Source organism: Condylura cristata, unplaced genomic scaffold (assembly GCF_000260355.1).
Source record: "Condylura cristata isolate star-nosed mole 26May11 unplaced genomic scaffold, ConCri1.0 scaffold00023, whole genome shotgun sequence".
In the NCBI taxonomy this organism is placed as follows: domain Eukaryota; kingdom Metazoa; phylum Chordata; class Mammalia; order Eulipotyphla; family Talpidae; genus Condylura; species Condylura cristata.
The window spans coordinates 10890389-10902742 of record NW_004567124.1 but is presented as its reverse complement, the minus strand read 5'-3'; the positions used below and the strand labels follow the sequence as shown (position 1 = coordinate 10902742).

Below are 12354 nucleotides of genomic sequence, written 5' to 3'. Positions count from 1 at the left end.
TACCTAACTTATTACCCCTCTTCTGGTAACCCTTAATTGGTCTTTCAGTTCAAAAGTTTATTTTCCTTTTATTTAGCTCATGTTTATTTTCTCTATATACCACTTGAAAAAAAATCACATGGTATCTGTCTTTCTGATTTCTTTCACTAATACCATCTAGATTCATCCATGTTCTAATAAATTTTTGAAAGTATTTCCTATATTTCACTGTTATACGTTTATTGTTCTCATTAGTCAATTCTTAAAGACTTTACAGTATATTTTCAGAAAGTGATGAAAATAGGTACCACCCAAGAAGATATTACATTTAACTCTTATTTGTAGTTCTGTTTCATTTGACATAGTCTTTCATTTAAGGTAATTATGTCGCTATAAACAATATTAATTTCTGCAGATATGAAGTTATTAAGTATGAACAAAAAAGGGGAACAATCTGCACAGAGGAATTTATGTGCAAATATTCATTTTACTGCCCATGAAGATACTATTCCACACTTGTAAATACAGACCTAATTTAATTCTGAATTTCAGTAACAGGCATGTAAATAAGTTCTGGGAACTCACCAATTACGACTGTCCAAAAAGTACTTTATTCCTTTCACTTCAGTGAAAGATAAAAGAACTTCATCATTTCATGTATTTTTTGGCTACTCTACACCATAGTTATTTCTTTATCTCTCACCTCCCCGATAATAGAACAGATTCTGTAGCTATAACTCAAGTGACTGTCAATTCTATGCTGGCACTTTATATTAAAAAGCTCTACTTGCCTCTCTGGTGGTGCAGCGGGTTAAAGCACAGCACTGAGAAGCTAAAGCCGCTTCCGCATGAGTTCGATTCCCACCTGCCCCGGAGGTGACCACATGGCGTGGCACCTCTCCTGACCCGCCCGCTGCTACCCTCAGCAGTGTACTTCGTTGATCTGCCTGTTCTGTTCCCTGCTCTGTCTCTGGGGAAGCCTCTCACCGCCCCTGAGGCTCTGGCCTGCACCCGAGTTCTGTATGCACAAATAAATAAATCTTTAAAAAAAAAAGCTCTACTGAGGTGCCCTCTAGTGGCGCAGCGGTTAGGATGCAGCACTGCAAGCTAGGGCAGCCACTACAGTGCAAGTTAAGTTCCCCGCCCTGGAGGTGATCCACATGGTGTGGCAGACAGCTCCAGACCTGCCCGCTGCTACCCTCAGCAGTGATCTGCATGTTCTGCTCCTGTGAAGTTGCTCACCACCCCTGCACCTCTGGCTTCTACCCCAGGTCTGCATGAAGAATGAATGAATGAATGAATAAGCGAATGAATAAATGAATGAATAAATGGATAAATAAGTGAATGAATGAATAAATTAATGAATAAACACACAAATAGCTCTACTGAATATAAATGTCAAATGTACATTTTCCTTAAAATGTAAAACTGTTGTCAAATAGGTTGTCAAATCACAACCTATATTTAAGTAGCTAAAACAGAACATTTTAACTTCTCTTTTGAGAGTTTACGACAAGCTCTATCACAAACCTGCAACAGGTATTACTTGAACACACACTGGAATTTCCCACTGCTCCTTGTAGTTTGGTCCATGATTATTTAATAAGGCAAATAATGATTGGCTAGTTAGAGCTATCTGAGGGTGGTATCTTGAAACAAGTTTCTCTGCATTTGGATCTTTGCTAATATCCTGAAAAACAACATATAACTTGTTACTTGGTTATATTTATTAAAAATTCTTTAATAAAGCAATGAAAAGGAGGAAGAAATTCAGAAAGAGGACTTTAGAATAACCACATTATATGTACTTCACAAGGAAGATACAAAATCACCTTTCTACTTACATAATGCATTTCTGCAGCTGTTTGCTCTGGTGTTTCAAGAGCAGATATGTTATCTTTTGAAAGTTGCAACTTCGCAGGCATTGATGGAAATACTGTTTTCACGTATTTAACACTGCCCTAAATAAAAAAATAAAAGTTTTTAAAAAAAATTTATTGTTTTTTACTTTTTTTTTTTTTTAAAGATTTATTTATTTATGCATACAGAATTGGGATACAGGCCAGAGGTGCAGGGGCAGTGAGAAGATTCACCAGAGACAGAGTGGAGGTCAGAACAGGCAGATTGATAACTACACTGCTAAGGGGAGCAGTGGGTGAGACAGGAGAGGTCTGCCAGCCATGTGGGTCACCTCCAGAGTTAGGGACCGAACTCGTACTGAAGCAGCTGCGGTTAGCTTGCAGTGCTGTGTCCTAATCCACTGTACCAACAAGGAGAGCCAAAAAATGAAAGTTTTACTGCAAAAAAATGGCATTTTTAACTCTAAGAAAATTATCCTTTCATTACAGGAAACTCTTAATCTAAAATTCTTTAGTCTACTAAACACAAATGTCAAATTTAGAGCCTCCTTAAACCAAGATATTCATGTTTATGCTTGACAACTGCCATATATTCTTTAAAAGAAATGACCCAAGATAAAGGTGCCATGGAATTTTCTCTGCATTTCAAGCTCTAAAATATCCTCTCTACTCACACTCAATTCTAATAAGATTGTGAGTTAAATCCCTTAAAATGAAAAGAGCTACCTGTTTGTATTCAGAAATACTAAGAAAGATGGGAAACAAAAAAGAAAATCGACAAAGTTGGTAGTAGTATTTCTATAAGCTGTATGCATAGCTATATAATATTAAAAAGTGACATAAACATAAAATAATGTCTGTGAAATACAGATAGTTTCAGATAAACCATACTGAAAATCTTACCAAAGCAAGAAGAGTTTTTTCTAACTTTAATCCCATCTCTATTCTGAACGGAAAGAATCCCATTAAACTGGTGACTTCATGAAGAGTATAGAATTCTGGATATGTTTTCACTTGTTCAACACAAGCTCTTAAAATTTGCTAAAAAATGAAAATGAAGAGAAATTTATACACAATATACATTTCTGGTGATATAATAAAAATTATTTAGTTACAAGTGACAATATAATTATTCATGCCAAATGTTAAGCTCATTTCATTAATCAAACTTACAGTGATCCACATTTATTAGTCTATTTAATAGTTTTTTTTGGTAATGATTCTTTTTAATCTAATTTCCTATAATACTGAAATATGGTAATACTAAAATTAGTAACTGTATTAAGATGTTAAAGAAAACTCATATTTTATCTGCTATTTAAAGAGACTGTCAAAGAAATCTATGTGAAAATTTTAACACACTTAAGTGCAATAAAAGTAGTAACATAAATAATTAGAAATAGATAAGTTAAACATCCTAAAAAAAATTTCAGAGTACAGTGAATTAATGAAATCATTCTAATTTACAATCTAAAATATAAATGAGAAATGTTATAACTAATTCAAATGCTAGAGTATGTAATGTTTTTTCTCTCTACTTTCAAAATATTAGTGATCTAATAGAATATATAGTTAGTAAGGTAACAAAATTCACAGCTTTACCAAAGCAGAATGCCACTGTGATCATACACAAATTCAGAGAAGCAGAGCAGTTTTTTCATGGGGGGTGGGGGGAGGGAGGAGGAAGTTAATTAAAATACATATACATTATCTTGTAAGACACCCATTGTTTCTTATGTTAATGAACTTAATCTGAATATACTTTTTTAAATGATTCATTTATTTATGCATACAAGAACAGGGGTAATGGCCAGAAGTGTGGAGAATGAGAGGATTTATCAGTGACAGAGTGGGGAACAGAACACTTAGATTGAGTGAAATACATTGCTGAGCGGAGCAGAGGGCTAGACAGGAAAGGTCTGCTGTGCCATGTGGGTCAGCTCCTGTGGCCAAAGGTGGCTGCAGATAGCTTCACAGTGCTGAAATTTAACCCCTTGTGCCACCGGGAAGGCCCTGAAGATACTTTAGATCAAAAAAGCTGTAAGTAATGAACACATCCTTATTTATCATCCTCCTCTTCAGACATTGAAGAGATGTATCAAAATAGAGGGCCCTCCTTGGTGGCGCAGGGGGTTAAAGCACAACACAAAGAAGCTAAAGCCACTTCAGCGTGAGTTAGATCCCTGCCCTGGAGGTGATCCACAAGGCGCCCTAGACCTCTCCTGACCTGCCTGCTGCTCCCCTCAGCAGTGTACTTTGTCATTCTACCTGTTCTGCTCCCCACTCTGTCTCTGGTGAATTCGCTTCCCGCTCCTGAACCTCTGACTTGTACCCCAACTCTGTATGCATAAATAAATCTTTTTTTAAAAAAAAAGGTTATCAAAATACAAATCCATAACTTAATTCCAGTATCTATTTACATTTAGTTTCATATTCCTCTTCAGTCTTTATTCCCTACTACCTTTCCTATTTTTACCTTCCATCAACTCTTTTCTTTTTCCTAAGATTTCTTTGTATTTATTCATACAGACAAGAACTAGGGATGGGGCGGGGAGGATGAGGAATAGGTGATTTCTCATTGGTTGTCATCCAGCTCTAGGCTTATCAGTAAATATATCTTCTCTATCTAAGTCAGAAATGCAGAGGCTTGGGGGGTTGGTTAGGTTTGGGGAGGACAAGGTGTGTGTATGTGTGAAAGGATTCACCATTGACAGAGTAGGGAGCAGAACAGGTATAATGACTGAAATACACTGCTGAGGGGAGTAGCAGAAGAGGTCTGCTGCGCCATGTGAGGCAGCTCCCTGGCCAGGGATTGAACTCAGTCATTTGCCAGTTCATATCTGCACAGTACTTTCAACTCCTAGTTTATAATATTAGGTAACTTTCCCTTCTCACATTCCTGTCTATGGCAGTCACTTCAAGAATTTGAATATGCAAAGGAAGACAACATATGAGAACTATGCCAGCCTATTCTGATTAGATATTTATAGGCATATCTTTCTTGGTCAAACTGCCGAATATTACAGTGTTGTTAATAGAAATTCATTTAATTCAGTAATTATGGTAGTAGAAGGAAAAAAAGCAAGTCAGGTTTACACTCCATTCAAGATACATTAAGAGGAAAATCTTCAAAGACTTTAAATAAATAACCTCCGAATACCTAACGTGAGGAGAAATAGGTACAGTGAGTAGGAGGAAAACCTACAAAATGTGAGATGGCTTGAAAGCAAATAACCAGTTCTAAACAAGATGGGGAGTTAAAAGAAAAACTCCTATATTAAAGCATTAAAAAGTAGAGATTTGAACATACATACAGACACCCATGTTCATGGCAGTATTATTCACAATAGCAAACAGGCAAAAGCAACCTAAATGTCATCTAGGGATAAATGGATAGCCATGTCCAAATTGATGGTGACCTAATCAGACTGCTCCAATATTCTCAGAACTGGTCTCCTTAAGACTCCTCAGTCTGGCATGCAGATTATTTTAAATTTAAAGCAGTGAAATAAGGAAGACACAAAAGAATTCTGTTCCAGTAAATTTCAAAAACAGGTAAAAGAGAGATAGAAGAATTATCCCCCACCCTCAAAAGGCATGAGATGTAGCAACACCAAAGGTACAGAGATTAATCTCTTCAAGAAGGGAGAATGTAATTATCTGGGAGGGGACACAAGGATGGGTTTATTGGTAATGTTTAATTTCTTGAATTGAAGAAAGTCAACATATGTTTGCTATATAAACATTTATTAATCTGAATATAATGGTCTATGTACTTTTCCATAGTTATATTTCTTAAAATGAATTTCAATTTTTAAAACGGCAAGAAAAATTTAGATAAATACTAGTGAGCCTTTGGAATGGAGATATAAAATGTAAATTAGATAAAATGTGCTGCTAAGTTAATCTGACTAAAAAACAAGACTTAATTCTGAGTGCTGGCTACCTAATAATGAACTTTGTTAATAAGTGTATTTAGATCTACTAAATAGATAATTAACTACACATTTATATGTGTCAGGCATTATTCTAGTTGTTGGAAACCCAGCATAAAATAGTACTTATACAGAGATGCAGTGAAAGACAATAAAAAACAAAACAAAAAAAACCATGGTAAGGTTACTGAAGGTGATATTTTTAACAAGTTAATGGGCATCCCTCTCATTATAGTTAACATTTGAGTAAAAAAGAAATCAAGTAACTAATCTATGCAGCTATCTGGGGAACAGTTTACCAGAAGGTGGGAATAGCCAAAGACCTTACAGGAGGACCAGGTTTAGTATATTCAAGAAACACTGAGACCAATAGGTCTGTGTGCAAGTGAAGTGGGTCAGGAGTGATAATCCATAATCCATTGGAGAACTTTGTAAAGACTGTCTCTGATTGAGCAACATACAAAGTCATTGTAAACCAGTGGAATGTCAAAGAATCATCAAACTGGGTCATTTCAAAGGCATTATTAAAACAGCAACAGCATTTGGTGATGGGGAACCCAAGGGGATTGCAACTGAGATGAAAAAAATGCACAAAAATATCTAAAAATAAACTATTATAAAATTTAAAAAAAGAAAGAAATGTATAAAATAAACTCTACTGAGACCAGAGCGGGAAGACTTGCACCTCCTCCCAAAAAAAAAAAAAACAGCAACAGATCCAATTCCTCTTCCGTACAGAAAAATATGACATACTTTTGGGGTATATCATATTTATGTTTAAAGTAAAAAAACCAGAATTCTTTCTTTTACTTATAAGTATTATCCTTCTGGTTCACATTAACAACAGAATTTTACCTTACAGATTTTTTTTAATATTTATTTATTTATGCATACACAACTGGGGTACAGGCCAGGGGTGCAGGGGTGGTAAGAGGATTCACCAGAGACAGAGTGGGGAGCAGAACAGGCAGACTGAGGAAGCACATTGCTAAGGGAGCAGCAGGCGGGACAGGAGAGGTCTGCCACGCCATGTGGGTCACCTCCCAGGCAGGTGGGTATTGAACTCATGCGGAAGTAGCTTTAGCTTCTTAGTGCTGTAATTTAGCCCACTGTGCCACCAGGGAGGGCCCCATTACAGATTTATTTTTAAGCACGTAAGTAATATTGTCTGCTGTTCCCAATTTATAGTGACTACATGTTGTTTTTAACTGTGGTAACAGACACACAAAACTTAACACAGTAGGCATTTTACATTCAGAGGTGTTAAATGTAATACAGTGTGTGTGGTGACATGTTTTAAAGACTTAAATTTTTGACAGCAGTGTTGGTGTTTGTAGATGAACTCTACTATAAAATATAAATAGTTACTATGTAAGTAGTTTAAATTTCTCCTAAGCCCACTGAATGAGGATAGAATACAAGGTAGAATGATTTACATGCTTTACTATTAAATTTACATGAATGATTTAAGACCTCATGGTTGAAATGTAGGGGCAGAGTACTATGAAAATAATAAATATAAATTTATGTGACTAAATTTGATAGGATCTGTCAGATTTTTAAGGGCCAGGATAGCTGCTAAAACACAAATTCTTTCACAGAGGAGATCAGGACATCAGACCAAAGCACCCAAGTGTGTAAAATTTAATTCTCAAACACTTAGTTGGATCAGTAAAAGAAATTAAATGTGAATATCTATAGTACATGAAGTTTTAATACTCAAGTAAATGATGAAAAAAACTTACATACAATTTGGTCTCAGAATTGGTTGATGACATTTTGTATATATTTGTATATTTTTCACAGGATCATCACACATTTTATTATGTGTTATTGCCTATTTACTTGGTAGTTTATGTAAATGTGACTTTTTTACCTCTGTGAAGAGACGGGCATCATCAGAAAGCATATTATAATCCTGTGCACATTTCTTTGCAGAATTCTGCAAAAACTTGAGGAATTCAGTAACTTCTTCATTTACATGTTTTTTCATATCCTGAATTAAAAAAAATAGATATCTTAGAATAAGAAGCTCGGTTAAAACACAATTACTACTTTTATGATTTGGACTTAGCAAATTATTTAAGTATCATATTCAAAACAGAAACCACAAAGAAAAACTTAAAATTACTACATAACAATGACAAGTTCCACAGAAATAGAAAAACAGTTCCTCCCTGGTGGCACAGTGAGTTAAAGCACTGCAATAAGAAGCTAAAGCAACTTGAGCATGAGTTTGATCCCTGCCTGCCCTGGAGGTGACCACATGGTGCTACAGACTTCTCCTGGCCCCGGCTGTACTTTGTCAATCTGCCTGTTCTGTTCCCCACTCTGTCTCTGTGAATCTTCTCACCACCCCTGCACCTCTGGCCTGTACCCAAGTTCTGTATGCATAAATAAACAAATCTTTTAAAAAAAATAGAAAAACAAATGACTAATGTTACAATACATGGTTGAAAATAAGCCTATTTTATAAGGTGCTTTTAATTATTATACAATTAGACTAAAACCACAGGGAAATATGAACAAACAGGTGGTCAGAAAAGAATTAGAAACAGCTTAAAAACACATGGAAAATATTTATTTTCATAAGTAATCACTGTAAATTAATGAAAACAAGAAATCACCATTCTTCCCATATAAAATTAAAGGCAAAAGAAGTAACTCTAATATTAATAAAGAAATTTTTAAAAAGTTTTCACACAACAGTGGTATGAACAGATTGGCTAAAATTTTTTATGCAGCAGTCCACCCATGTGTAACCATAGATCATACTCTTAAAAACTGCATCAGCTTTAACTTGGCCGTTTTATTTTTAAGAATTTATCTTAAGAAAGCAAACCTATATATGAACAGAATTTGCCACAAAGATGTCAGCACAGTATCATTTATACAACTAATTTCAAAACTTCAAGGAACAGACAACTTAAAATTGCTCCAGTAGATTACGTAAAGTCCTACTGCTAGCACTTAAGACTAACTGGAGTGAAACTGCTCAAAACTAAAGCAAAATGTATAACTTGTAAGAGAAACAAGAAGAGTTAATGCATCAATGCTCTATTAAACTCCTTAAATTTTTCATTTTTGTTAATAAGACTGCAAGTAAAAAAGCAAATGTAAAATATTTCCTGAATTTTTATATATTTTAATGAAGCTAAAGAACAGAATACATACCAAGTACTGCAAGTAGTCCTTTTTATTTATTCCAATAGCTTTAGAATTTGAAGGCATTTTGGCATATTTAGCCAGCAATTCCACATAGTTCCTCTGTTCTCTCTGTGAGAAACGAGAGAAACGAGGATAAGGAACTCTTGGTTTTGGAAGAAGAACCATTCCAAATGTGGTTTTAACTTTTTCCTTTGCTTGAGTTGCTGAACTAACTGCCGGTTCATTTTCTACAGAACTTGCTGAGGTATTCAAATTTTCTCCTATACGTCTGGAAAAAAAAATACAATTTACAAATATGTGCTTTTCACATGAAGATTACTTTCATGGAACTTCATGAGTCTCAATCACCAGGGAGAATATATCATGATTAACACAGTGAATTCTGGATTATTATCTAACTCTGCCACCTGCATTTTGATGTTTAGCCATTTGGTGTAAATTAAGTATTATGTAGAGTAAGATCACATTACAAACTTACCTTTCATTATTTTATGGAGAAGAGACATTATCCTTAGACAAGTTATTTAATTTGCAAGATCTTCCCCTTTATTGAAAGGTAAATCAATCTTGCCCATTATATATGCAGGTATTTCATGTTTATATTTTATTACAATGCAAGTTGTTTTTTAATGCTTAAATTCTTTAGTAAGAAGTATCTCTTCATGATGAACAAAAGTTACAACAGGATATGATGGGATCATAAACATGAAGTTAAAAAATTCTCTAATGGTCTAAATATTTTGGTTTCTTCTGCTTTAACTATCTCAAGAATGAAAAAAAAAATTCCAACACTGTGTGCTTTATTTTATGAATAGTGCCTCTGAAAAGTTGTATAATCCCCTATCATTCATGTACAGGGCTCAGTCATTAAAAAAACCTTTATACCTCCTGTGATTGCAAAAGAGAAATCTTGGTCTACCCTTAATGCAATGTACTAGAGAAGAAAGTGGCAAGGAGCTAGAGAATCGGATACCATATTTGTTCATAAAATATTATTCCTAACTTTTTATAAGCATTTTGCCACCCCAATTAATGTATAATGCAAATTTCTTATCTTGTTCATAATCTGCTAGTTGTAATCTGTATTTTTATATAGAGTTTAAATTTCATACATACATGAAAATGACATCTTTGAATCTCTACAGCTCTAATTTTCACCACAGTAATTGTTCCCTATGATTTGGTTCAAAATTAAACAATAATCCAAGAGGACAGGAAGCTAGTGATAAAGATGTAAAACTGTTTAATCACTCTTCCTTTCTCCATTCATTAATATTTAATAGTGACTACCATGTGCCTATCTGAGTATTAGAGCTACAACCAATATTAAGCATAACCCATTCTCCACTATCTAAAACTATTTATGACCAAGTAGGTAAGACAAATGGAGAAGAATAAAAAGTGGTAAAAAGAGAAAACAGATATAGGCATATAATCGATACATATGAGTATGGAGTTTTTAGATTTCTACATGGAAATACTGAATAGGTGAGTGAAGAGAATCCTAAAGACACTGAGATGAAGCATTAAGAAAATAAAAGGGTAAGGGTGAGAAATATCGAAGTACTGTTTCTTACTGTTAACAATATTAGTACCCTCAGGGATCTTTAGAAACCTATGGCTGCAACTGGTTTGTCATAAAAGAGGAAGAGAATTAAAGGCACTCAGAAGTGAAGACTACTACATACCTGTCCTATATGTTAGTGACCTACATGATAGTCAAAGGTCCCTTCAGGTTTTATCTTATCTTCCCACAAGTAAATCTAGTCTGTTATTACTTATCTTAACAATACATTTTATTCTCTTTTGCTTTTCCCAGGACTTTCTTTTGGTAGTTTATCTTCTTTTAAATCCAAATTTATTTATTTTAGCTGATGTATCTGGCTACTTCATTTTATCTTCTGTTGCATGTTGCAATGGTGTATATGTAAATACATAATAAAACACAAATGATACATAATTTTCCTTTTTTCACATTCATATGTCTATGACATTAAAGTTTTAAAATATTTGATACATGATTACTATCTATGAATTTCAATTCAGGATAATAAAAGAAGAGTTTTATTTCTTACAAACATTTGCTATTAAATGCAGAAGGCTTCAGCCTGGTAAGGCTGAGTATCTAGCTAAGTCTGTATCTGTACAAAGGCTGCATTAAGCCCCAACCAAAAATACCACTAATTTGTTTTAAATTAACTTTACTACACTAGAATATGGTAAAAATTCCTAAATTGTTAGAAAGACATAGGACCTCAAAATAAAGCACAATCTTCATACCACATTCTTAGAGCTAAACTACGGATGAAAAATCAGTCAAGAAGGTTGAGTGAATGGGAAAGAATTTTGGAAATTAAAATAAGTATGCTTAGATTGATTTTGAAAATAATACAGATGAAAGACTTACTTAACCACTAGAGTTTCTTCAATAACTGCATGAAAATAAGCATATTTTAGGTTAACAAAATGAATATTAACTGCTGATCTTGGGAGAAATGTATTAGAGCAAATTGATTTCTCACTAGAAAATGTCTTGCCAGTTATTCAAACCTAACGGTATTGTGTCCGCATCTCTTAACAATACTGCTTCACAGCTGTCTCTCTGAATATGAGAACATGTCTGTCCTTGTGGCACAAACTGGCAAATTTAATTAAGCTGCTGCAGCAACAAGATGCTGACTCAGATATGTCAGAGTGGGAATGTCAAGAAATTCTAGCAGTTTAAATTGGCTACATTCAGCAAAGAATGAACTGGCAGCACATCAAGATCATTTCCGTGTGCAGTGCTGTCAAAATCTTCATCAGGGTGTAAGCCAAAAGCATCTGACAGGGTTTCTCTATCCACATTTACAGCATTATATTTTATTTCACTTGATGGTTTGAAGTTTTTCCTCTTCATTTTGTTAACTACCCATTTTCTTCTTTTTACTTAAAGTTTCTATTTAAAAAAAGGGCAGAATTCAAACTTAGTTTCTTATATTCGTCTACTGGTTTCAGTAGTTTCTTTAAAATATTTGGAAATAGGGCCTACAATGCTCCATCTAAAGTCTACCTTTACATCCTCTGAATACAATTTACTTTTTAAAAATTAAACATGTTAAAAATTTTGATAGCTTTTACAAGTTGAAGCTTTCTCCTTTGGTTTAAACTAAAGTATAAGTATCTACAACCAGAAACTTTAATTTCAAAAAAAGTAAATTTTCACCTTGGGTTGAGGGATACAAGTTGAATAAAAACCTCTTATTGTGGGAAGAACATAATTAAAAGTTATCAGTATTTTACCAAAATATGTCAGAAAATACAAAAAAATAGAAAATAAAGATCAACAAATTTTACATTCTACCTAGCTTCTCCAACAAAAAATAACTGTAAATTAAAAATCTGACAATCCGGCCCTCCCTGGTGGCGCAGCG

General features: G+C 34.2%; 1 protein-coding gene across 3 annotated transcripts in view; it reads right to left on the bottom strand.

Moving 5' to 3' along the window:
- The window catches only part of ICE2 (interactor of little elongation complex ELL subunit 2), a 47930-nt gene that overhangs the window by 28134 nt on the left and 7442 nt on the right, over nucleotides 1-12354 (bottom strand). For 2 of the 3 annotated variants that reach the window (XM_012728812.1, XM_004687724.2), the window contains exons 4-8: nucleotides 8948-9209; nucleotides 7650-7769; nucleotides 2742-2879; nucleotides 1824-1940; nucleotides 1510-1669 (exon numbers count right to left, since the gene is read on the bottom strand). In XM_012728812.1, coding sequence (XP_012584266.1) covers nucleotides 1510-1669; nucleotides 1824-1940; nucleotides 2742-2879; nucleotides 7650-7769; nucleotides 8948-9209 — 797 coding nt within the window. The remainder of the gene's footprint in view (nucleotides 1-1509; nucleotides 1670-1823; nucleotides 1941-2741; nucleotides 2880-7649; nucleotides 7770-8947; nucleotides 9210-12354) is intronic. The other variant, XM_004687725.2, reaches the window with a different exon arrangement.